The sequence below is a fragment of the Pelobates fuscus genome, chromosome 8, assembly GCF_036172605.1.
Source record: "Pelobates fuscus isolate aPelFus1 chromosome 8, aPelFus1.pri, whole genome shotgun sequence".
Lineage (NCBI taxonomy): Eukaryota > Metazoa > Chordata > Amphibia > Anura > Pelobatidae > Pelobates > Pelobates fuscus.
In genome coordinates this window covers 169,097,436-169,125,358 of record NC_086324.1, presented here as the reverse complement: position 1 = coordinate 169,125,358, position 27,923 = coordinate 169,097,436, and the positions used below count along the sequence as shown (strand labels likewise).

The following is a 27,923-nucleotide window of genomic DNA, read 5'->3' as shown; positions in this document are numbered from 1 at the left end:
AGGGTCAGAACTCAAGGGATGGGAAAAAAAATAAGTAAAATTTGAAATGAAGAAGGGTCAGATGGTGGATATATATGAAGAGGGAAGAGTGTCTGCAATGGACACAAATAAAAATGAATCCATGGGTAGTCTCCTGCCCACTGTCTGCCCTCGACAGTTATCGTTACAGGCACACGCACCCATTCCTTGTGGCTCCAAAATCAATTTTAGAAATTCATTTCCTGAGCTTCCCTGTCACCTTGTCCCCCAGGACCGAAATGGTTAACTAAGGAAGGCGAAGTTATTTGTGAATGTATATTATGTATATATTTGCCTAAACTTGCAGTGCTGTTAAGCGTGGTTTAACCTGGATGTAACATCAAACGGTTTTACAGTGTGAACTCGGCTCAATGCGTAGCCTGTAGGCAGACACACGATTAGGGCTTAGCGCAGTGTAAATGAAACAATATTCCATCTTTTTTTTTCACTTTGCGGATTTCTAATACTTTTCCCTTTGCAATTTGAATAATCGGCCATGCACAATGAGAAACGTGTTTATTCAATAAACTGAGACTTGTGGCAAGTAGACCAGCGCATTGCAAATTTCAGGCCAAAACAGATCATTTGTAAAGCCAGATGAACTGAAATATTTTTCCAATTGAGCTATTTTTGGCGTAAAAGATGCAATTGTCTTTTTAGTCCCCAAAAAGCCCCAGTTTAGTGGATAGTGGACCGTAACGATAATGGCAAACGAACACATCAAGGAACCCACTAATCTCACCATTTGCCACGGACTATTACCACGTAATTTGTACAATTGAAAGTCAATCTGCAAAATGTGGGCTTTAATTACAAATCTGGGTGAAATATCCGTACTCTAAAAATGTTTGTTTTGGGGAATTAATTTGGGAATTTTGACTTCATGTTCTCTCAAACCCCCACCATTCTGTGTTATTCACTCCTAGCTGTGAAAATCGGGACCTGCATAATCTGAAATATAGGGCCACAGGGCAAGCATGGCTCAAAAGGGTGATTTATTCTGTGAAGATAATTCTCTGAGCATATTAATTAATGCTCACAGCCCTCCCAGGTTCAATGGGACAGTCTTGAATTTGAGCTTCTGAATGTGAGGACACCAGAGATCAAGTTGGGGTAGCGCAGCACAACCTGAACTGTTAGCTCATGGGCAGCATGCTCTACCAGTACTACCCTCAGTTGGGCTAGTCAGTGTGCCGTTGGCAGTCCAGCGTGGGCCTGCTCCTTTTTCAGACAGGCCCACCTCCCATTAAGGCTGGTCTATCTCCTGTGACACAAGCCATGTCACCGGTATACCCTCTGTCTGCCCAAGCTACCCGTCCCGGTTCCATACCACCCAGTGTTATGAGGTATGCCTATGGGTTCAGTAACTAGACAGTCATTGTAGATAAATGCCGCTTCAACCCATGGGGATAACTGCAATTGTAGCGCATTACTACACGTTACTAAATATGTCTGTTCATCTCCAAATAATCCGTTTATTTCACACAGCTTGGCATTTTAGCAAATTACACAAAATACCATTGTAGTTTGTCATTAGGGTTTGAAAAAGATGCCGTGTTATAAGCAAGGTTTGATGTGTTACAAATTGTATCCGGACCCAGAACATGGCATCACACGAAAGGCCCAGCGATATGAGCGCGGTTTATTTAGTCTGCGGCTTAATAATGCTCTCTCGTAGATCAAACAAAGTGATTGGATGATGAGAGAGAAAGAGAGAGGAAGTTAAATTAAAATGTAATGAGACAGAACGAGGACTGGAAAGGGGAATGAAACAGATGGAGAGGGGATTGGGAACTCGAGAGGCTACAAGGGGGGTAAGCAGGCACATGTCCTGGGCTGGCCACGACATCCCACTAATATTAGCAGGTGTCCAGAGTAAGTCATACAGTAACACTAAGGGGTCTGTTCACTAAACTGTGAATTGTGCAAGATGAAAACTGACTTGTAAAATGTAGAATGAAATCACACATCGTTAAAGCAACATTGTGTTCTAAACAAATCTTCCATCCTGCTCATTTTATTCCAACGCTTTTTATTTGATCTTAGATTTCAACTCTAAGGTATCTATGCAGTAAACAGAGGGAACAGGGAAATAGCCAGTTGGAAAATCAAAACAGAGTTGGGAGAAATAAAAAAAACTTAAATTATGCTGAAATGGAGATTCATTTTTTTCCCCAAATATTTTTTTTATCCCACATCACAAGCCAGTTTTCAAGTCATTGTGGGTACGTATAAACAAGACAAACAGCTTGGTGTGGAGAAGGCTAGATTTTTAGGTAAACGAGCACCTGTGTAAAGGTGAGACTTCATTAGGTGTCCTTAACTAAGTGGTTTTGTGGAATCCCTGAGGCTGTCATCTTTTTTTCAAGTCATTGTGAACCGCTACATAAAGGGACATTGCACTGCTAATATACACTTTTAAAAATCACTGTGAGTATATCTAAAAATGGCTTGCAATAGCTGCAGATCTCTTGTCTGTAGCATTTGCAAGCCCTCCCCTTCTAAACCTGCCCAGACTGTCTGTGTCTGTACCCTCACAGACTTCTCAACGAGAAGTCTTTGCAAAGCAGGAGATCTGGGCAAGTGCTACCTCTAGAGTTTAGCTTTACTAAGCTAACCAAACCAGGAAGTAACAGAGTTGGTTATCTGATTGACAGCCAGGTGGTCTAAAAAGGTTAGTTTATAAAAGTACCAATTTGTTATGGAAATCTGCACATTTTGTAAAATAATAAAAAGAGAAAACGCTCTAAGGGAAAGCGCTTTAAGGGTCCTTAGTTTACACTCAATGAACTCATTCCTATACATCAGCAGAGCATTGAAGAATTCACATATATGTCCTCCAACCTCAGGGCTGTTGAGTGGGAATATAGACTAGACAGCAAGTGAACAATAAGCGTTGGAATGGCATCCCTTTAATGCATAAACCTACCAAATGCCCGGGATTGGCAGTACAGTCCTGATTTATTAGCCAAGTTTCACCATTTCCGGTACTTTGTGCCCCTAGCAGAGTGATACATCTGGTCTCTGCCATCTCGGTGCTGGCACTGGGCACGGACAGTTAAAGGGACACTCCAGGCACCCAGACCACTTCTGCTCATTGGAGTGGTCTGGGTGCCAACTGACTGCTCATTCTTGGCTTAAAAAGAGAAGGCAATTACAGACTTAAAAAGCTTCATAAGCTTTAGTAGCCAGCTCCTTCTCAAGGATTTAACGTCAAACCTTAATGTTTACCATTCTATATGCACACAGGTCGGAGCTTTTGCAAATTTGTAAAATGGAAACTTTTTTTTTTTTTGCAAAAGGAAGAAATGAGACCAGGAGCCTACAGGCCAATGTGTGGGAAACTGAGACAAATTCGAGGCAGAATTAAGATCAGAGGCGAGAGATCAGAGGTTTAAAGGAAAGGGACGATGAGACGGGAGAAAGATATTACAAAATATGGTGGCCAGAGGACCCAGAGAGATCAGACAGCTGCAAGATTACAGACAACACTATCACAAAAAAACAAAAACAATTATAGCCTTCCCAGACACACTGAAACAGGAAAGAGACAGCTCCTTTCAAGCTGAGGAGACAGCCCTCCAGAGAGAGACAAGGGGGCAAATGTTATCCGAATTCCAGTTAAGCCTAGCAGTGGGCAGATATTGCAGCCATAAGGGTCCCACCAGCAGTTGAAATTAGGATATTTCTGTATATCAGCTAAAGTCCCAACAAAATCCTATCACACCAGCACAGAGCCAAGTGACAGGATAGTAATATGAATAACATTGCTTAAATAGCACCATCATACGCCGTAGCGAGGTACAAAGTGCAAAGAAAATATGGTGAAGGAGACAAATAAAAAGAGAGAAAAATAAAAAAGACCCCAATGTTAATAAAAGAGAGATGGTAAAGGTGTGTATGGGGGAGGGCGTTATGTGCGATAAATAAGAGAGCTTTCCCTCCAGAAATATCAGCTGATAAACACAGTGTTATATAAAGCAGCCCATAAGAGAATGTGTATTTGGGCTCACTTGATTTTAGCTAACTAAATACTCATTTCCCAAGCGATGCAACATTTGTGCACTGTGAATTCTTCCAAATCAGCTGTTTTAACCAACCGCGTAGGCGCAGTGGGAGATGCGTTCAGACCTCTGCACGTAGAAATGATTACATGTGCCAGCGATCAGAGTGTGTGGTCTCCATACCCCAAACCTCCGCCATCCTCAGGACATTATGTATTTTATCTTCACGATCCGCCAGATCTAATCACGCAGATTTTCCCACAAAAAAAGCAAAACAACAAAGCAGTCATCTGATCTGCGTACCATCACAATGACGGATTTAACAGTTTCAGCTCCAGAAAACTTGGTAACCAGTGTACGCCCTTGTGAACCCGCCCAAAGGGATTACTGGTGTTTATAGTTAGCTGGCAAAGAAACTGCTAAGTGTGGGTGTAAGTTGTGTATACAGAGGCTCATTTACTATACGTCCCAAGTGTCCCTATTTAGGAGGGATAGTCCATATTTTGGGCCCAAATTCCTCTGTCTCTCTTTTTATTCTAATGTCCCTCATTTCTAGGAGCTCCACATTGTTACTGTTTCTGAGTGTATAACAGAGCCCCACAGCAATAACACTCCCAGTAATGTGTCTGAGTGTATAACAGAGCCCCACAACAATAATACTCCCAGTAATGTGTCTGAGTGTATAACAGAGCCTCACAGCAATAATACTCCCAGTAATGTGTCTGAGTGTATAACAGAGCCCCACAGCAATAATACTCCCAGTAATCTGTCTGAGTGTATAACAGAGCCCCACAGCAATAATACTCCCAGTAATGTGTCTGAGTGTATAACAGAGCTCCACAGCAATAATACTCCCAGTAATGTGTCTGAGTGTATAACAGAGCTCCACAGCAATAATACTCCCAGTAATGTGTCTGAGTGTATAACAGAGCCCCACAACAATAATACTCCCAGTAATGTGTCTGAGTGTATAACAGAGCCCCACAGCAATAATACTCCCAGTAATGTGTCTGAGTGTATAACAGAGCCCCACAGCAATAATACTCCCAGTAATGTGTCTGAGTGTATAACAGAGCTCCACAGCAATAATACTCCCAGTAATGTGTCTGAGTGTATAACAGAGCCCCACAGCAATAATACTCCCAGTAATGTGTCTGAGTGTATAACAGAGCCCCACAGCAATAATACTCCCAGTAATGTGTCTGAGTGTATAACAGAGCTCCACAGCAATAATACTCCCAGTAATGTGTCTGAGTGTATAACAGAGCCCCACAGCAATAATACTCCCAGTAATGTGTCTGAGTGTATAACAGAGCCCCACAGCAATAACACTCCCAGTAATGTGTCTGAGTGTATAACAGAGCCCCACAACAATAATACTCCCAGTAATGTGTCTGAGTGTATAACAGAGCCTCACAGCAATAATACTCCCAGTAATGTGTCTGAGTGTATAACAGAGCCCCACAGCAATAATACTCCCAGTAATGTGTCTGAGTGTATAACAGAGCTCCACAGCAGTAATACTCCCAGTAATGTGTCTGTGTGTATAACAGAGCTCCACAGCAATAATACTCCCAGTAATGTGTCTGAGTGTATAACAGAGCCCCACAGCAATAATACTCCCAGTAATGTGTCTGAATGTATAACAGAGCTCCACAGTAATAATACTCCCAGTAATGTGTCTGAGTGTATAACAGAGCTCCACAGCAATAATACTCCCAGTAATGTGTCTGAGTGTATAACAGAGCTCCACAGCAATAATACTCCCAGTAATGTGTCTGAGTGTATAACAGAGCTCCACAGCAATAATACTCCCAGTAATGTGTCTGAGTGTATAACAGAGCTCCACAGTAATAATACTCCCAGTAATGTGTCTGAGTGTATAACAGAGCTCCACAGTAATAATACTCCCAGTAATGTGTCTGAGTGTATAACAGAGCTCCACAGCAATACTACTCCCAGTAATGTGTCTGAGTGTATAACAGAGCCCCACAGCAATAATACTGCCAGTAATGTGTCTTTAAACTACAATAAATGTCTTTAGAAATCTGTCTGTGTAAATAAGATACATTGTTCTTGTTATAAATTACATTTTAGGATACATACATTGCTATTAGCAAATAACATTGTTTTTTGTAAGTCATGAAGTTGCCTAAACTTTTCTCGAACAGCCCCACCCCCCCCCTCACGCCCCCAGAATGAAAGTGCCCCTCTTTGTCTATTTGAAATATTAGGAGTTATGATTTACTAAAGTAGGAATTGTGGGACGCTGTCTGTGAATTGCATGCTTTGGGCCATAACTGCCAGGATGCAAACATGTCTCCGGGTTAGTTATTGTCCCAACTCGGCTGCTCTTCAATATTCCCATTTTAGTGATAAACCTAATTTTACAGCGAGTGTCAGGACTTTAAATATATTTTGTCCCTTTGTGTGACGACCGGAATCAGATGTTTCGTTAGGCCCTGATCTGTCATAATAAAAACACTGTGTGTGATTCTCCTATAGTCGGTAGAATTCAGGAATATATGTGTAAGTGTTTCCATAACTTTGCTCAACAAACCATGCATTAAATAGCCTGTGATTAGTTCCTTCTTCTAATAGATCTCTGGAAGGAATGTACTCGCAGAGAGGTAAAGTGCAAAGGTGCTTCCTCTGGTGTGCTAACAAAAATTAGCACTCGCAAGTTTAGACATGTCATAACCGAGTTAAACAAGCCGTCATAACCTTATTTTTTGGAGCGAGGCTTCACAAAATGTGTTTTCAAAGGGCAAAAAGCTATAGAGAAACCCTATAATCACTCGCAAGGTCATTTACAACAGTGAGGATTCGGAGTGAACCCAAAGTGAATTTCACATTTTAAGACTAATGTAGTCAAACAGAGACAGAATTGATTTAGTTAGAATTAATTTTAGTCTAAATTTTGAAAATCACTTAGATTTCCCAGCAATTCTCACCTTCGTGAATAACTCTATCAGTCATTATTGCCCGTGCGAACTGCTCTAATGGAGATTCTTTACGTTTATTAATAACAATTGCAATGATTTATATAGCACTAGTATAATCTGTAGCGCGTTATAATAGATAAACCAAGACAAATACTTCTAACAAAACACGGTTTGACATATGAGAACAGTCGGTGAAGAGGGCCCTGCCCAAACAAGCTTACAATCTAAAATTAATTTTGTAAGCGATTACGTTTATAATATATAAATAAAAAAAATAAGTACAAATATTAAATAAATGATGAAGACATATTGTATAGTGATAAAGTTTTGAGGCTGCAGTAGGAGATATCCCTGAAGTTAGAAATTAATATACCTGATTATAAACTTTAATTTTCTATCTGAACATGAATGATAATTTATGGTATTCCCCTATGCTTGGCAAAAGAGACCGTAAACCTATCGATCTTCTGCCCTGCGGCAGGGAACAGGTTAAATGAGATAGGGGACGGCTGTCAGTCTCGCATTCCCATGCCTCATGCCTGATGTAGAGTTAGGATGGATGTCAGTAGGTCGACTCTGGGGCACCAGTCAGAATCTTGTCAAATCCTGCCCTGGGGGAACAACTTTCCATTTCTCCTGACCCTCCAGCGGGGTGGCGTTCAGTCCTGTCCAGAAGCTCCCATGAGCCTCTGCTGTTGACGCCTCTTCAGATATGCCAAGTATCCCTATTTATGGAGGAACAGACTCCCTGACGTGGGGAGATCTCCCACTTCCATGTATCCCAAATCTAGCACATTGTCCTCACATGCCTATCAGGGGATAAAAGTAATTGCTTATAAACCTAGTGCTAGACTTGCCTCCAGCGTTTGTGGGGTGATGGCGACAATGCAGTCTGTTTATTTAAAGGATGGGTTTTGGTGTAAAAGAGAGCCATGTCAGGGTTCTCAAAGAGTAAATTTTGATACAGAATTTCTGTCGAAGAGGTGATGGAAATATTAAATTTCTACCATATATTCACAGGACCCATTACTTTGTCATGCTCATAGACAGGGCATGAAAAGTGCTTCCCAGTGTAGAGTATCATTTATATGGTGCAGACAATGAATTTCCTGGTCTTAAAGGGGACAGGGGGTAGTGGGAGGTTTACAGCCTTTGGGACACACACTCTTTGTGCTTTTTACTTGAGAATGTATACATTCTAATGTTTTTAACTTGATGTCATTAAAATACTACACTATTTCTTTCTCTGTTTCTTGTTTTTACGCTGAGTTCCTTGTTTATCCCAGTTTTGGTGAGGTAACTCTATCACAGTTTTAGGTGGTAATAAATTAATATTGATCACCCTGCGCAGAAGCCATCTTGATTTTTTTTTAACCAGTTTTATAAGGTCACCTTCAGCTTGTAGAAATCTAAGATCAAACTGATGTAATCAGCAAAATGCTGTTCTCCCAATTTACATACAATGTAACCCAAAACAAAGAAGTAATTAACTTCTAATTAAAGCTAATGGCACTCAAGTATCCTGCTGCAGAATGAGATGGCTGATCCCAGTAAGTGCTGTGTGTTGATTTTACACGCTATGTTCAATGACAGGATTGGAAGATAATTACGCTAAATGGGGCATACTCGCTAACCAGTGAATTGTCGTGAAAGGAAAATTAAATTGGAAAAAGTTAGACAAAAAAAAACCGCTGATATGGGCGTGTTTTTACAACTCGTCTTTAGTCGCAGCTCGACTCTTTTAAATTCAATTCAGATTCACCTTTTTTCTGTACGAAGGTCTGGGAAGACGACTCCAGACAATGGTGTTAATATTATTTTTATAAGTACAATTCCTTTTAACCCTTCTCTGTGTTTGTCTCCGAGGGCAGAAAATGGATAATGTCAACGTATCCCCATTAAGGTTTTTGTGACGAATTATGTACAGCAGGTTATAGCACTATAATAGATATTGTGGACTACATGTCCCATAATGCTCTTACAACCACAATGCTGGCAAAGCATCATGGGAGATGTAGTCCATAACACCTGGAGTGCCGAAGGTTGCTTACCCCTGCTGTATCGAGTATGATGAAATGTCAGTATTGAGGAATCTCAGGGTTAACAGGCCCTACATGAATCTGGTATAATGGCTGCCCACCTTGCGCCATGCTATGGATTACACATTAATTGGTTGATTACCCAGAACCCCGATGTGGTAAACAACACAATATTCTTTTTTATTTAACCCTTTTGACTGCATTAATGCACAGTATCAACAGGTGATCCTCGCACGGTATAGTCTTTTACTAACAATATACATTTATCTCCAGCTCTTCCTCTGCCATTGCACAGGTTAAATAAACCCCAAGAATGGCCCTTTGTCTATATGTGATGGAATGCGTACTCTGCATTCACGCTAGCTGTTTAATCAGTGTGACCAGATATTCCATTTACACAAATAATCACACACCTGTCTGCTCCGCAGAATGCAGTTAAGACCCTGAGTTACCCTTTTCACTCCTTTAAAAGCAATGGGTTGCACCTCCTCCCTAATCCGGCGTAGAAGGGGTTAGTCTGTAATTCTGAGAGAAGCCAGGCAAGTCTTTGTGTTGTGTCTCCTTTTCCTGGTCAGGTTTCACCATCTATTTACCTGCAGGTTCCACCCACCACAGTCCAACACAACACGCAGCCTGCAGGGGACACCCAGTCTCTGACCTGCACTCCGAGCTGTCAGATGCACCATGTTTCATCACTTCTTCATACTGATGGGCAGTACAAGAAAAGTGCTGCCCTGCAGAATACAGTATTCACATGCTGCGGGTGGAGGGACTGTCATCAAGACAACTCCTTTGGCATTCCTCATTACCAAATGCATAGATTAATATTTATTACCATCACGGTTATTCGCGAAAGTGAGAATGCAACGTGGATTTAAAATTTAAGGTCAAAGTAGCCGAACCAGAAAAATGATGTAAAGCAGCTACTCTGGCCTTAAATGTGAAATTAATTTTAAATTCTCATCATGTCCCCCCTCTCCTCACTCCATGCGCCTGATCTCATCCACAACTCTCTATTCCAAGGAGAATTTTGGCACTCTATAATTAATAATAATATTACAACTCACTTTACTCCTCCCCTCTTTCATATGTCTACATCCCCATTCTACCCCCCCCCCCCCCCCCATGTCTTTCTGCGTCCCGGTAAGATTGACACCGTGACATATTAAAAACTGAGCCATAAAAATGGCTGCGGACCGTACCCAAAGGTTTCTTACCAAACTCTGCCTAACAGAATGCAGAGATTATAAACATCCCACATAATGATAACTGCAGCCTGGAAAAAAAAATAAAACAATTTCAGAGCGTTCCTAAAATACAAGGACAATGTGATCACCCTAAGGCAGTCTCTTAACCTGAGGAATGTGTAGGCCCGGAGGGTACGTCAATAGAAGTTACATTTCGGAAGTTGAAGTGCACCTGTCATGACAAATATGACATGGCGCCTCTTTATCGAGCAGAAAAATAAATCTATACGTACAAGTTATTTATGTGATTTTTGTCTTGAAGTCCTCACTGTCAGGGCCGGATTAAGAGCCCAGTGGGCCTGGTGCTGATAATTATGATGGGCCTAATTACAAAATCTTATTGACCAAAAACACTAAAACAGCCCTACCTCCTAAGCGTCATGTATCTGATGGAGATGATGCTGTAGGGAAACTCATAGGATGCAACTATGAGAAAACACATACCCTTTGCTAATCTCATGCTCTCATCTTTCAAGTAAACCCATACCCCCTAACAGCAGTGTCCAGTAAAGCAGGAAGTCTATGGATGCGGTAAAAGGGTGGGCTACTGACACAAATCACATAACCAGAACGTCCGAAAGGGCGAACATACACAAAAAGGGGGAATGTCTGTGTCCCTATGTCTCCCAGTCCCTTAGTGTTTGTGTCCTCATGTCTCCCAGTGTCCCCATGTCACTAGGGGACATTGAGAGACATTGGGACACTGGGAGACATGGGGACACAGATACTAGGGAACACTGGGAGACCTGGGAAATCTGAGACTCTTGGGGACACTGGGTGACAGACACGAGGGGACACAGGGAGACATGGGGCACTGAGATACTGTGATATATAGGGGACACTGGAGACTTGATAAAAACCTGGGTACAGGTCAAAATGTTGTGGTGTTCAATAAACCTGCTTAAAGCTATCACAGTGAGTGCCTGAGATTTTTTTCTTTTATACTAGGGGACACTGAGACACTACGGGCACAGAGACACTACGGGCACAGAGACACTACGGGCACAGAGACACTACGGGCACAGAGACACTATGGGCACTGAGACACTGATACATAGGGGACACTGATACATAGGGTACATTGGAGACTTGATAAAGACCTGGGTACAGGTCGAAACGTTGCGGTGTCCAATAAACCTGCCTAAATCTATCACATTGAGTGCCTGAGATTTTTTCTTTTATACTAGGGGACACTGAGACACTAGGAGACATGGGGACACAGAGACATTGGGAGACTAGGGGACTTTGGGAGTCTAGGGAACACTGAGACACTAGGGACACTGGCACACTACAGACACAGAGAGACACCAGGGACACATGGCGATACTGAGATACTAGGGACACTGGCTGGGAGACATGGGAACACTGCCATGTCTCCTATGTCTCAGTCGCCCAGTGTCCCCATGTCTCCCTGTGTCTCCATGCCTCTCAGTGTCCCCATGTCGCCCAGTGTCCCCTAGTGTTTGTATCCCCATGTCTCCCAGTGTCCCTTAGAGTCTGTGTCCTCATGCCTCCATGTGTCCTGATGTCACTAGGACACTAGGGGACACTTAGAGACATGGGGACACTGGGAGACATGGGGACACTGAGACACTGGGGACAGTGGCTGGGAGACATGGGGACACAGACTAGGGGCCACTGGGAGACATGGGGCCACTGTGTCCCTAGTGTCTCAGGGTCATGGGCATCCGAATGGGGGGGTAAAGGGGGTACTTGGCCCCCCCGGATTTTTCAGCTTGTGCTGCTATTTTTCGTTTTAGTGTGAGAATACAGTGCAATACCAGCGCTGGCCAGTAGGTGGCGCTGTGAATGGAGAAAGGCAGGAAGCTACAGCTTATCCCTGCCTCTCTATCATGACTGAAACCGCAGGGGAGCAGCACAGAGGCAGTCTACAGAGCAGGTAAGTGAGGGATGGGGGGTGGGGGAGACCGCATAGAGGAAGGTAAAGCAGAAAGGTTCTGCAAGGGGCAGGAGGGGCCAGCAAGGAATAGAAAGGGGCAGCAAGAAGCAGGAAGGGGTCGAAAGGTTTTCAAGGAGCAGGAGGGTAAAGTAGAAGGAGCAGCAAGGAGCAGGAGGGGTCAGCAAGGAGCAGAAAGGGTCTGCAAGAGGCAGGAGGGGTCAGCAAGGAATAGGAAGGGGCAGCAGGAAGGGGTAGGGACGGTCTGCAAGGAGTAGGAAGGGTCTGCAAGGAGCAAGAGGGGTCAGCAAGGAGTAGGAAGAGGCAGCAAGGAGTAGGAAGAGGCAGCAAGGAGCAGGAAGGGGCAGCAAGGAGCAGGAAGGGACAGCAAGGAGCAGGAAGGGGCAGCAAGGAGCAGGAAGGGGCAGCAAGGAGCAGGAAGGGGCAGCAAGGAGTAGGAAGAGGCAGCAAGGAGTAGGAAGAGGGAGCAGGGAGGGTCTGCAAGGAGCAGGAAGGGGCAGCAAGGAGCAGGAAGGGGCAGGAAGAATCAGAAGGAACAGAAAGGATCAGCAAGGGGCTGCAAGAAGCTGGAAGGGGCAGAAAGAAGCAGGAAGGGCAGTAAGAAGCAGGAAGGGTATGCAAGAAGCAGGAAGGGCCATCAAGGAGCAGAAAGGGATCAGAAAGAGAGCAGAAGGGCGCAAAATAAGCAGAAAGTAGCAGAAAGGTAAAGGAGCAGAAGGAGCCTCAGAAGGCAAAGAAGACTGTGTCAAATGAAGGAGAAGAAAATGAGATTGGAGCACTTCATTCTGGACACCACATCATTAGGCATTGGTACCTGGGCCTGGCAGGGAAACTTTGGATCTTCTCATCTCCCCAGGTAAAAACAAACAATATCAGTGTTAATGTGTTCACTTTTATTTACTGAGTGTCAGGAAACACAGAGGGCCGCTGGGTAGGGGTGCCGCTGATTGGCTAGATGGGTCAGCTAGCACTCTAAGCCAATCAGTAGCTCCCCATTCATAAAAACGTAAAACATTTTTATGAATCGGGAACTAGCGATTGGCTTAGAGGGTCAGCTGACCACTCTAGCCAATCTGCAGCACCCATGCCTGACGTCAATCTGCACTTCCTGACACTCTGTTTCAGAAGTTGAATACCACTGAGCGACCTGGAGATCTGGAGGTGAAGGAAGCCTTTGGGGGTAAACCATTTGAGAGCGGTTTAACCCCTTCAAAGAAAGAGCGACCAGGGGCCTCCTTGCATCACATCATTTTCATTTAGATAAAGTTGTTATGGTGACCAGAATGTTCCTGTAATTTGATGAAAGGAACACTATAGTGTAAGGAATACAAACATATATTCCTGACACCATAGTTGTGAAATGCTATTCACCCTGGCTTTATGTGAAAATGACTATGCTCCTTCCCTTTCATGACACTGTCAAAAAGGGGCCAAGCATGGATGTCATTACAATTATGTCCCCCCTCCCCCCCGGGAAAAATTCCTGCGGACGTCCATGCTCAGGGTCCCCATGTTACCCAGTGTCCCAATGTCTCAGCGTCCCCATGTCTCGGAGCTGCTGTCTGGACTCTCTGTGCAGAACTGGTCCCCGCGGATCAGTGAGTAGAGAGAGGCAGGGAGGGAGATGCCGTAACTTCTTATCACTGCCTCTCTCCACACAAACAGCGACCCCTACTGGCCGGCGCTGGTATTGCAGAATAAACTATGTTTATACTGAGACAGACATTTGTATTGCCGGTATTACTGCAATACCGGCACCGGCTAGGCAGCCTCAAATACCTGAGAAATACTTCTGAGAAATACCTGGCAACCCTAAGAAATACATGAGAAATACCTGGCAACCCTAAGAGTAGTGTGTAAAAAAAAAAAAAAAAAAAAATGTATGAGATTTTTTTTTTTTTTAAACCAATGGGCCTATTCCATGGGCCTGGGCCTGGAGCTGCAGCTCCATCAGCCCCTATGTTAATCCGGCCCTGCTCACTGTTTATCACTATGCTGATCTGTGGCCTTAAACATGTAACCATGGCGCCCGCCCATAGCATGCGCGCACAGGACAATTTAGCTTTTAATCTGCATATATATGGCAATTTCAGCAATCGAAAACACAATTTGGGGCCAAAGAGCTCTTTTGGAAAAATGTTCCAATTCAGCTATAGTTACAGCTCGGCTATTTGAGCCTGAAATTTTCAATTTTGCATAGAATTTTCTACAGTTTGCTGTTTAGTCACTAGATCCCTATTTGCGTGTTTCCTTTTGCCTGCCTATTCGTTAAAATTCCACGGTCAGGTGTTAGCACAAAGCGTAACTGACACCTATCTTGGTCGCTCTGTCTTCGTAACCACTAAAATCTTTATCTTAATCTCGGATCAGATTTGTGTAAAGTCTACTAATGTCACTCAATTAGGAAGGATTAGTGGCCATTTTAATGCAGGCTAGCTAGGCTGCGTCTATTTTGTGGGTTGGGGGGAGAGTTTGGGTTATAAAACAATAATAAAAAGCTATAGGAATAAATTCCCGTCAAGAATCCCACACAGAGAAGCACTGGATCAAGTTTCAGACGTGGTTATGTCTCCCCTGTCAGAAAAATACTTTCTAGTGTTTAACAATGTTTCTTTAATCTGGACTGCGGCTAACGGTTATACGCTACGGTGAGAAGTCTGGTGGTTGTTTTGTCTATCTGGTAATTGGTTACTTACTTTGTAGGGTTTAAGACAAGATCGGTTGTGAACAAAGCTTAACTAAGGGATGTGGACAATGAGAAGTCCCCAGGGGTGAGATTTGGGAACAATTAACCCAACACATGGTCCTTGTGGAGACTTCTTGTAAACAAAACTATTTGGGCTTGCAGATGTGTCTTCATCAGATCAGATGGTCCGTAGAAATGAATCACATCCTCTGATGTTATTGCCACTAACTGGCTCAGCTAAACTACACCATTTTCTTTTTTGTTTAACCCTTCTGACTGTATAATTCTGGGATCCCACCAATCCGGCTTCATGGAACTTTTTGAAATATTACACATCTCCTGTCAGAATCTTGCTACCTATGATTTAGAGCAATCCTAAATATCATGTAAAAAAAAAAAAAAAATCACATGTACAGAGTCCATATGTTCATCATAAGCCCTGAAACATGTGTAATGCTGAATAACAGCCAAAATAGTAACAGCCCCCCTTATAAAACCCATATGCCTGATGACGCATGCGCAGCTTTGTCTTGTTGGAGGTCCATATAATGCATGGTTATTGAAGTAACTCTGTGATAAGACCCATAATGCACGTTTCACGTTTGCCATCAGCCACAATCTGAATCCATTAATCCTGGTCACATCCTAGTTCACAACAGTATAAAGGCCAGCTAACGCTATATGAATAGGACATTCCATTCTATAGAGCCCGGTTAACGGTAAATGAGTGATACATTTCATTCTATAGAGCTCAGTTAACGCTTAATGAATAGGACATACCATTCTATAGAGCCAGGTTAACGCTAAATGAGTAGGACATACCATTCTGTAGAGCAAGGTTAACGCTAAATGAGTAGGACATTCCATTCTATAGAGCCAGGTTAATGCTAAATGAGTAGGACATTCCATTCTATAGAGCTCAGTTAACGCTAAATGAGTAGGACATTCCATTCTATGGAGCCCGGCTAATTGTAAATTAGTAGGACAATCCATTATATAGACCGACTAACGCTATATGTGTAGGACATACCATTCTGTAGACCGACTAACGCTATATGTGTAGGACATTCCATTCTATAGGCCGACTAACGCTATATGTGTAGGACATTCCATTCTATAGGCCGACTAACGCTATATGTGTAGGACATTCCATTCTATAGGCCGGCTAATGCTATATGTGTAGGACATTCCATTCTATAGGCCAGCTAACGCTATATGTGTAGGACATTCCCTTGTATAGAGCCCGGTTAACCCTAATTGAGTAGGACATTCCATTCTATAGACTATCTAATGCTAAATGTGTAGGACATTCCATTCTATAGTGTCCGCTAACACTAAATGAGTGGGACATTCCATTCTATAGGCCGACTAACGCTATATGTGTAGGACATTCCATTGTATAGAGCCCGGTTAACTCTAATTGAGTAGGACATTCCATTCTATAGACTATCTAATGCTAAATGAGTGGGACATTCCATTCTATAGTGTCCGCTAACACTAAATGAGTGGGGCATTCCATTCTATAGTGTCCGCTAACACTAAATGAGTGGGGCATTCCATTCTATAGTGTCCAGCTAACGCTAAATGAGTGGGGCATTCCATTCTATAGTGTCCAGCTAACGCTAAATGAGTGGGGCATTCCATTCTATAGTGTCCAGCTAACACTAAATGAGTGGGGCATTCCATTCTATAGTGTCCAGCTAACGCTAAATGAGTGGGGCATTCCATTGTATAGAGCCGGGCTAACACTAAATGAGTGGGGCATTCCATTCTATAGGTTTTCTAAAAAGTAATGTGACAATATTTCCTGTTTATAAATTAGCGATATACATGAAATTGTGAAAACGGATTGTTTTTCCTGTCCGCATTCCAGCTGAGAAATAAGCGTGACAAAAAGACGAGCCGTTTATAGAACGCTGCTTTCTCCATCCACGATGGATTCAGACCTATCGCTGCCCCACTAAAGACAAGACAAGTGCCATCTTGTGCTGGCGGAAGCTCAGAGACGCCACTTACACACAACCCCCATTAAGAACGCATTGAGGGGACATTTAAAAAAATACAGCCTTCAGAGCGTTACCACAAACCTAACAAAACATAGAAATTAAAGGTGATATCATTTTCATCTCATGCAGAAATTACAAGTAATAAGTCACCAGTCCATATTCACACCATTCAAAGCTATTTTGTCGCCTTCAGTACCCTCTTTCAATTTACAATTTTATCCAAAGTACATTATTAATGTTTTTTAATGTCTTTTTATATTGGCCTCTTAAAGTAGCCCTCCCACTATATATATATATAAAAATTACCCACACACCAAAAAATCTGATGCTTAACCAGGTAAAATAATTAAAAATTCAGGCTGTGCAACTGGATTGAAAACCACGTCTGATCTTTTTTTCTGATCTTTTATAAAGATATCTAATTAAAGGTTGCGTAAAAACTCTGTGTTCAGATATTGTCTGGTCTCTTATTATTACACCGAGGGCAGCACAAACACAAACTGTTACATATTTAGGTGACGCTATTTTGACAATACACAAACACACATGCTCGCACACGTCTAGAATGTTGATATAACATGTCTCTGAGCACACCACTTTAGCCGTATCGGGCTTTAAATCAATGGTTTAACTTTTAAGTTTTTCTGTCTGCCTTATAGTCAAATGACATTCATTGAGATTTTTATCTATTTAACCCTTTAACTCAAAATGTTTTATTTTTTTTCCCCCTTAACTTGTGGAACTTTAATCTGTGTGTATTCCATAAATATGTGCATTAATGTGTATATGTACACAAACACAAAGTGATGTAAATGGGTGTGTACACATACAGGCGATAATCAACGAAACAGCAGATTGTGGTGAAATGAAAACCGTTTGCATAAAGTACGGCAAAGCGGCCATGGTATGACTACAGCTGAATTGGAGTTTTTTCCAAATCAGATATTTTTCCTAAACGTTGCAGTGTGGTTTTCAATTCACTACAAGTCTTCGTATAGTGAATACGTAAGAAGAATATTTCTGTATAATTATTAGAGAAGAATTCTGTATAGTTACTGATTTTGTAAAAGAGAATTTTCCTGAATGCCCAGCAGGTGGGACGGAGCCACATATTGAGAGATTATATCTCTGGTGGCCGGCGTGGAGATTTGGGGGAACGACTGGGCATATGGTCATGATATAAAGCAGAAATGGACGGAACGTAATAGAAAGGACTTTAATTTATAAACAGCGGAGTCAACAGGAAGCTTGCTGATGGAAAACTATACTCATCGTTCTTTTTTCAGTGTTTCCACAGGCACTAAGGATATAGGAACCCAAATTCTAGTCCAAATGACCAGGTGTGGAGAAACCCAGCTGTGATCCAGAGTTTTTTCAAACAGCTAATGAGGGTTATTGTAGCGGGACCATGCTACCCCTTTAAATACAGACATATTGTAAGATTTTCCATAACCAGATTCGAGTAAATTTTAAGGGGGGGGCCATAGCATGGAAAATGAAGGCATGAGTCTTAATGATTGCTTTACTGGAAGTGGGCGGGGTTATCATGAAAGTAGGCTACTTGCATGTTAATCCCACCCATTTCTAGTAAAACCCCACCCACTTTGCGCCATACACAGGTTATTTTGTTATTAAGCCCCACCTATTTTTCACAGAAGCCGCGCCCACATAACTTTATACATTGTTTCCATTGAAAGGAATGGTCTATTAGATATGATTAGAAAATGAGCAATACTCCATACATGCGCGTAGTACATTGCCATCTATACTTGGAACTGAATGAAATGATAATGGTTGGTTGGAGATGCACCATTATCCAAACCTCTAATTGCCGAGACTTCTGTTTTTATCAAACGCTTCCCGAAACCACAACTAATTAACTAACTCACCAGCTATTGGCTTCCTGCCTTCTAATTAGAAAACGTGTTATACTTACAGATTGAAAGAGCTCTCGGGTTAAAGAGGAAAGGGAGCTATATAATAAAGCAATATGCAGTGTGAGAAACAATTACAATTAACGATATAGCGCCAACATACTCGGCAGCGGCGTACAATAGGTAAACATGGCCGACACCATATTCTAAAAAAACATGACTGACATACTGGAACAGTCTGCTGGCTGAGAGTCATGGGTAACATTCCCCAGCAGTTGGAGTGCTGCAGGCTCCTATCTCTGTAATACGCTATTTTTTTTTTTAATCTTTATTTTTTTTTCCTTTAATTCTTTTCAATTATTTTAAACATTTAACAAATTGTAATATATGTAATACGCTATTTTGACGGTCTCGCAATAGATGATGGCTCGTAAAACTTGGAATTAGGCTGCCTTTGAATGATAACTCCTACAACGATAAGCCATCCTGAGGCAGCAAGAGGGAAGCCATGTACACACAAGTTGGTAGAGAATATCAGTGAGGCGTTTGCACGACTGATGGAAGTATAATAAACAGAACAGCAACGTGTAGTTGTCTCAAAGTCGCCACTTTGGGGTTAATTCTAAAAACTGAATTCTGGTGACATAAAAAAATGCAAATTACCTAATTTTGGTAAAACTAGCTATTTTTGGCCTCATTTTAATTGTTTTAAATACCGGTAAGCTCTTAAAATGGTTTTTAGATTTTTGGATAAACTTTTAAAGTAATTTTTTTTCCTAAATATCCAAAATCTATCATATATAAAATATATTATTATAGTTATAAGAAACTATTAATATATATATATTTATTGAATTTTTTTTCAGAATGTTAAATCATTTTACAACTTTATCTAATATGCTACATAATTTGAGAAACATATCCGAAAAAAATAATAATATTACATTGAGGTCTTAATGAGAATTTTGTGTTTTTTGTTTTTTTTATTCCCCGCAATTCACTATTTAGTAAGTAAACCCTGTATGTAATGCTCAGTAATGCTCAGTAGCAAGCTGTGTAAAAGCAGAGGTATACCGTCATACCTCTACCCATGTGTACACAGTGCGTCTATTGTATTTCTACCTAAAATACGACTTCATTAAATAAACATAAAAGGACGCCCAGGCCATATTGACACTGCAGAGAGCACCCCACCCCCACGCTCAGCTCTGAAAGTGTCTTAGTACTGCAGTGATTAGTAAAAGTCACACAGCTATCAGACAGCCCCCAGAGCGGTCACTGCTGCATCCCTAGAATCTCGGTTCTGGGGGGGCTGAATCAGTTTAATCCTAACATGAATGTGTAGTGGGCACATGTGGCACTGTTCGATCCTGGAGATAGGGAGATAGGAGCTGTAGCCTCGCGCATGCACATTTGGTAAATATGAATATTATTATTTTATTATTTATATAGCACCAGCAAATTCTGTAGCGCTGTGATATAATCATTGAACTACAACTCCCAGAAACCATTGCTGTGCCCGTAATGTTGTCTCCGTTGTGGGAAATGCTCAGCAGTGCAAAAAAAAGTACAAAGTGAGCGGAAACATCCCAAGATTCAGCGATACAGCCCTGATTGTTGGCTACTGAACCAATGCCCAGCTTAGTCAATTCCTGGTTTGGTGGGAGCGTATTGTAAAGCCGACACAGCCAGGAATTTCGCAAGAAATGCATGAAATTCAAATGCATCATTTTCTTTATTTAATCATTATTTTTTATTTATTGATATACATATTTAATGATGAACTCTCAATAAAAAACATTAAAGAAAAGAATGGATCGAATCCAGTTTGCAGTGTCCCTTAAAGCCCTTCCCATCTGTCATTTTAGTTTTTTGTGTTTAAATAATAGCTGTCCATCTGCTAGCATTTCTAGACTGGCAGCCCCTGGCACTAGATTGAAAGACAAACAGAAGTAATTGGAAGGCAGGATATCAAAGCGATATAGATTTTTGATCTATGTACGGTATTGGTGCCTCTTATTGTCACCCTCGGTAAACACAAACCATGTATTGTCCTGTTAAGATGAAAGATGAAATGTTAGTCTCCCACGCTTGGGTATAAACCGCTCCCATGGCAAAGATCACCCTGCATCTTTCATCTTTAACCTCTCGGAAAATGAGTGATCACTCACTCTGTCCCTGCAGGGGGAAGGCTTGGCTCATTAGCCGTCTTCATATCGAGATACTGTACACACAGTACACTGTATGTACTAAACTGCGGTTTGACAAGTGACCTGCAAAACCTTCTCTCTCCCCAAATTGGCAACATTGCCATAAAATAGCTCGTCACAATTACTTATCGGGGCTTATTCACGAAACTTGTAATAAATTAAAAAACAAATTGTAAAATTCAACCAAAAATAGCTGATCCAGAAGAATTTTCCAACTTTTCCAAATAGTTTAGTGAATACATTCATACATCACATTAACCATGAAGTTGGTCTTAAATTGGAACCTTAAAATGTAAGCACTAACTGCCCCTAACTGCACCCCATTGTATTCCTCTTTACTGCTCCTACCCACTGCTAATAACCCTTCACTACACCTGCATACCTCCCAGGTGTCCCTATTTAGGAGGGACAGTCCCTATTTTTGGCCTAAATCCCTCTGTCCCTCTTTTCTTAAATCTGGGAAAGACAATGCCATTTCAGTAAATGACTTATTGTGGACAGTTTCTGGATGTAGCAATAAATATGATAAGACACATGGAGGGGCTGGGGGCAGGGGGAAACTTGACACATGGAGGGACTCAAGGGGGAGAATGAGACACATGGAGGGACTCAAGGGGGGGGAATGAGACAGAGGGACTGGGGGGATAATGAGACACATGGAGGGACTCAAGGGGGGGGAATGAGACAGAGGGACTGGGGGGATAATGAGACACATAGAGGAGCTGGGGGGAGAATGAGACATAGAGGGGCTGGGGGGAGAATGAGACACAATGAGGGCCTGGGAGGGGATTGAGACACATAAAGTAGCTCGGGTGGAGATTGAGACACATGGAGGGGCTGCGGGGGGAGAATGAGATCCATGGAGGGGATGGGGGGGGAGATAAGGAGACACATGGAGAGACTGGGTGGGGATGAGACAAATCAGGGGGCCCAGGGCAATGTTTGCACCGAGGCCCAGTGGTTTCTAGTTACACCTTTGATTGGCGGAATTAATTCCCGGCTAAGCTCACAGCATAAGTTGCAAAGTTTATGAATTTAATGAATTTACAGCAAAATTAATTTCAAATGTATCTTTTTTGATTATTTTTAGTTATTATTATTATTGATTAATAATAATAAGGCATATCTACTTTAACGCACTACCCCTGTAATGCACCTCCAGGCTGGACTGTCCCTTTAAATCTCCCCCCCCATGATAAATACTGTACAGAGCATTGGGCAGAAGCCAGTAACCTCTCTCCAGCTGTTCGCTATTCATCCACACACGAACCCATTCAGTCTGTCCCTGTAATGAGGACATGGACTCTCTAAGAGCCTTAGTTTACTAAACACATCTCAGCATGTCATTACTGTGGCCTTCACAGCTTCCAGGAGCCGGACGGATACAAATGGTCTTTAAAACAGGGGCCATTTGTCAGTCACGTGTCCTGCATCCGGCAAACTGTCCTTCTAGAAGAATAGATGCAGAGTGAGGGGAAGAGGCAAGAAGGGTTAGTCTTCCTGCCAGCGTGACATCTTCCCAACTCGGCTATTGTGGATTCAGCTACGAATGCGGATAACCGGCTCGCAATCCGCGCTTTAAATAAGCTCTGTGTAGGGTTTTACACCAATGTGAGAATACAAAGTGATTTTGAAGGGGATTTCCGATTTAAGGTCAAAATAGTCCAAGTGGAAAACGTTTCCAAGTCCGCTATGATTTAAGTTCGGCTACTTTGGCCTTAAATTAAATTCCCTTTGAATTGTCACTTTTGTAAATATCCCTTTAACTCCTCTCCTTAAGGACACATGCCATGTGTGACATGTCATGATTCCCTTTTATTCCAGAAGTTTGGTCCTTAAGGGGTTAAAGGAAACAGCGAAATGACACTGGGGACTGTCCAGTAAGCTCCAACATTGCAAGCGATCTATGGAAGCAAGTCATTTCCTAATCACACAGAGAGCAGAGTAACGATTTTTAAAGTAAAGAGATTCAGTCTGGGTCTGTACAGTGCTAGGGGTTTGCTGGGCACCCCACTGACAGACAGAGGGTTCATTCCCTTTAATGCCAAGTGACTCATTCAATATGCAGACAATATGCAGGGGTGGGCAGACAAAATCAAGGAGAAGGATCAGGGGGATATCTGGAAATAAAAGCATAGAGGGACATGAATAAAGGATACAAAATAACTTTGGGGTGAGTTTTACAAAACTGCCGCTAACTGAACTCTCAGCAACATTGTAAAGGAGGTGCAGTCACCATGGAAACCAGTGTGATTTAATATTATTTTCATTATTTTGGGGATTTATATAGCGCCAACTAATGCCGCAGCGCTGTACGATATGATCCTGCTGATTCGATAGGTTGGTTTCTATTTCGATTGTTCAACTTTAATAACTTTTCCCCGTTTTACTGTCCGTAACACTGTAGTTAATCTCTCCCATATACAGTGCATGCTCACAGTCTGCAATATGTATTGTCAATGCTCCACACTGAATGAATTACAAGAGAATATGGGATTACCCTATCGGAAATGGCTGGGAACTATCAGAAATGGCTATCCATATCAGAATGGCTGGGAATTATCAGAAATGGCTATCCATATCAGAATGGCTGGGAATTATCAGAAATGGCTATCCATATCAGAATGGCTGGGAATTATCAGAAATGGCTATCCATATCAGAATGGCTGGGAATTATCAGAAATGGCTATCCATATCAGAAATGGCTGGGAATTATCAGAAATGGCTATCCATATCAGAATGGCTGGGAATTATCAGAAATGGCTATCCATATCAGAATGGCTGGGAATTATCAGAAATGGCTTTCAATATCAGAAATGGCTGGGAATTGTCAGAAATGGCTATCCATGTCAGAATGGCTGGGAATTATCAGAAATGGCTATCCATATCAGAATGGCTGGGAATTATCAGAAATGGCTATCCATATCAGAATGGCTGGGGATTATCAGAAATGGCTATCCATATCAGAATGGCTGAGAATGATCAGAAATGGCTATCTATATCAGAATGGCTGGGAATTATCAGAAATGGCTATCCATATCAGAATGGCTGAGAATGATCAGAAATGGCAATCTATATCAGAATGGCTGGGAATTATCAGAAATGGCTATCCATATCAGAATGGCTGAGAATGATCAGAAATGGCTATCTATATCAGAATGGCTGGGAATTATCAGAAATGGCTATCCATATCAGAAATGGCTGGGAATTATCAGAAATGGCTATCCATATCAGAATGGCTGGGAATTATCAGAAATGGCTATCCATATCAGAATGGCTGGGAATTATCAGAAATGGCTATCCATATCAGAAATGGCTGGGAATTATCAGAAATGGCTATCCATATCAGAATGGCTGGGAATTATCAGAAATGGCTATCCATATCAGAATGGCTGGGAATTATCAGAAATGGCTTTCAATATCAGAAATGGCTGGGAATTGTCAGAAATGGCTATCCATGTCAGAATGGCTGGGAATTATCAGAAATGGCTATCCATATCAGAATGGCTGGGAATTATCAGAAATGGCTATCCATATCAGAATGGCTGGGGATTATCAGAAATGGCTATCCATATCAGAATGGCTGAGAATGATCAGAAATGGCTATCTATATCAGAATGGCTGGGAATTATCAGAAATGGCTATCCATATCAGAATGGCTGAGAATGATCAGAAATGGCAATCTATATCAGAATGGCTGGGAATTATCAGAAATGGCTATCCATATCAGAATGGCTGAGAATGATCAGAAATGGCTATCTATATCAGAATGGCTGGGAATTATCAGAAATGGCTATCCATATCAGAATGGCTGAGAATGATCAGAAATGGCTATCCATATCAGAATGGCTGAGAATGATCAGAAATGGCAATCTATATCAGAATGGCTGGGAATTATCAGATATTGCTGGCAATTATTAATTATGGCTAGGGGTGATCTATATTGGCTTGAGATGCAATTCCTACTAGCCCTGAGTATGGAAAGTCTGGGCACGGACAGAATGAGAGAGAGTGCAGTGTGTGAAAAAAAGAGAGTGTCTATGTGTGTGAAAGAGAGTGTCATTGTGAAAAAGAGAGAGTGACTGAGTGTTCGACAGTCATTGTGTGAAATAGTGTTTGAGTGCATTTGAGAGTGTGTGCTATAGAGAGAGTATGAGAGTGTGTTATACAGAGAGGGTGTGAGTGTGTGTTACAGAGACAGGGTCTGAGTGTGTGTTATGCAAAGAGTGTGTGAGTGTGTGTTATAGAGAGAGTATGAGAGTGTGTGTTATACAGAGAGGGTGAGAGGGTGTTATACAGAGAGCACAAGAGTGTGTGTTACAGAGACAGGATGTGAGTGTGTTATACAGAGAGGGTGAGAGTTTGTGTTACAGAGACTGGGTGTGAGTGTGTGTTATACAGAGAGGGTGTGAGTGTGTGCTACAGAGCCAGGGTAAGAGTGTGAGTTATACAGAGAGAGTGAGAGTGTGTGTTATATAGAGAGAGTGAGCGTGTGTTATTTAGAGAGAATGAGAGTGTGTGACATACAGAGTGGGTGTGAGTGGGTGTTATACAGAGAGGGTGTGAGTGTGTGTTAAACATAGAGAGTGAGAGTGTGTGTTATACAGAGAGAGTGAGAGTGTTTGTTATACAGAGTGTGTGTGAGTGTGTGCTATAGAGACAGGGTAAGAGTGTGTGCTAGAGAGAGAGAGTGAGAGAGTGTGTTATACACAGATGGGGTGACACCGTGACAGTGTGTTATACAGAGAGCGAGTGAGATTAAGTGTTATACAGAATTAGTGAGAGTGTGTGTTATACAGAGAGGGAGTGAAAGAGACAGGGTAAGAGTGTGAGTTATATAGAGAGAGTGAATGTTATACAGAGAGGGTAAGAGAGGGTGTTATACAGAGAGGGTGTGAGTGTGTGCTATAGAGAAAGGAAAAAGTGTGAGCTATACAGAGAGAGTGAGAGTGTGTGTTATACAGAGAGGGCGTGAGAGTGTGTGTTATACAAGGAGGGTGAGAGAGTGTTATACAGAGAGAGTGAAAGTGTGTGTTATACAGGGAGGGTGTGAGAGTGTGTGTTATACAAGGAGGGTGAGAGAGTGTGTTATACAGAGAGAGTGAGAGTGTGTGTTATACAGGGAGGGTGAGAGAGTGTGTTATACAAAGAGAGTGAGAGTGTGTGTTATACAGAGAGGGTGAGAGATTGTGTTATACAGAGAGTGAGTGAGAAAGTGTGTTATAAAGTGTGTGTTTGTGTGTGTGTATTTAATAGAGAGCGTGTGTGTGAATGATTAGCTTTGGAAGTGTATAAAACTAGTTTAAAGGGTGAATCTAATGGAGGGGGCATTGAGAATAATAAAAGAGCAATGTGAATTGGCAGGCATGGGGGATAATAGTAATGGGTTTGTAGGAACTAAGTTAAAATAAAAGGTATAAAGTGATTAATAGGATAAATACAAATCAACATGCGGCTGCCATTACAGTTAAGGTGTAATAATATCATATCTGTGTGTACATGGGTAACATTGACCTGTCTGCCATCTCCAGGTCATACTGGAAAACGAGAGAAATCTCAATGTATTTGTTCTTCTAAACACAGTATAAATATATAAAATTGTGCATTAATAGTGCTATTATAAGCATTTTCATATTTAATTTATCTTTGGTGTTATGTACACTAAATGACGTAAAGAAGCACGTACCTTCAAAGTCTGATAGGATCCCCTCCAGATGGTCATTGACAGATAATTCGGACATCCTGGTCCCCCTCCCTCTAAATAACAGCCCCTCTCGCCGGTCAGGTTTATACTACGAGGCCAAGCGAAGTGGACTCCCAGGTAAGTGTCCGTCCAACGCCGGATCCAGTGGTGATGGTGGAGAAGCCAGCAGAGGTGACACGAGCAGGACAGGCGGTGTCAATAAATCAGATTATGAACCCGTCAAACAATCAGATCCCTAATAACAGGATGTCAATGCATGGAAGACTCCCTTATACTAAGTAACTCTGTCTGGGAGATCCCCAGTGCTGGGTTTAAAGCTCCACTTAGACTGAGAGCAGAGGGAGGCACTGTAAGCCAGGACTCCTCCTATACTGGAATGGGATCAGTTACAAAAGTCTCACTCCTCTCCTCCCCTCTCCCCCCCCCCCCCCCCCCCCCCCATACAAATACCTTTTAGGAAACCCCTTTCTCCCTCTCCCAGTCTCTCTCCCTCTTATTTGATCTGAACATCTGGAAGTGGGGAGGGAGGAGGAAGGGAGGGGGGTGTATTATCTAGATACTGGGGATTTGCCATTTAACTCTTTAAAAACCACAGGGACTCCATGAACGTAGGAACACAATCCCTGCTTTTTGGAAACAGATTCAGGATGGGGCTTGCTGAGTTGTGTTTAGAGACAAACTCTGGATTTTAGGGGTCTGTTAGTCGGGATCGAAAGAGAAAGAATAATGAGAAAATGTGATGTGGACACTAATTAATATTGGATATTAAGCTCAGATTACAATATGAGCAGGACACTTTATATTCAACTTTATACTCTATCGACATTATTTTATTTTATATCCCCAATATAGAGCTGGAAAAAACACAGAATAATATGCTGGCAATGTACAAACCTTAAAAAGCATTGTGATACATTAACGTGTGGTGTAAATACAAAACCCTCTCTACTGTGTGACACTAAGGCCTCCATTCAATATTTTAAATCAATTTTCTAACTATTATCTAGAGACTTTATCAATAAAGTCTATGGGAATTCTCGCTGACAGATCAAATAAAAAGTTTATCCAAAACTCTAGTATTTAGTATTTAGATACACAGTGTCACACAGTATAGTTAGTATTTAGATACACAGTATCACACAGTACAATATAGTTAGTAATTAGATACACAGTGTCACACAGTACAGTATAGTTAGTATTTAGATACACAGTGCCACACAGTATAGTTAGTATTTAGATACAGAGTGTCACACAGTATAGTTAGTATTTAGA

At 41.9% G+C, this 27,923-nt stretch overlaps 1 protein-coding gene across 1 annotated transcript in view; it reads right to left on the bottom strand.

The window, feature by feature from the left end:
• Positions 1 to 26,975, bottom strand: part of SEPTIN12 (septin 12) — a 95,003-nt gene extending 68,028 nt beyond the window's left edge. Inside the window, exon 1 of the mRNA XM_063430760.1 lies at positions 26,634 to 26,975. Coding sequence (XP_063286830.1) covers positions 26,634 to 26,688 — 55 coding nt within the window. The 5' untranslated portion in view covers positions 26,689 to 26,975. The remainder of the gene's footprint in view (positions 1 to 26,633) is intronic.
• Between the last annotated feature and the right edge of the window lie 948 nt (positions 26,976 to 27,923).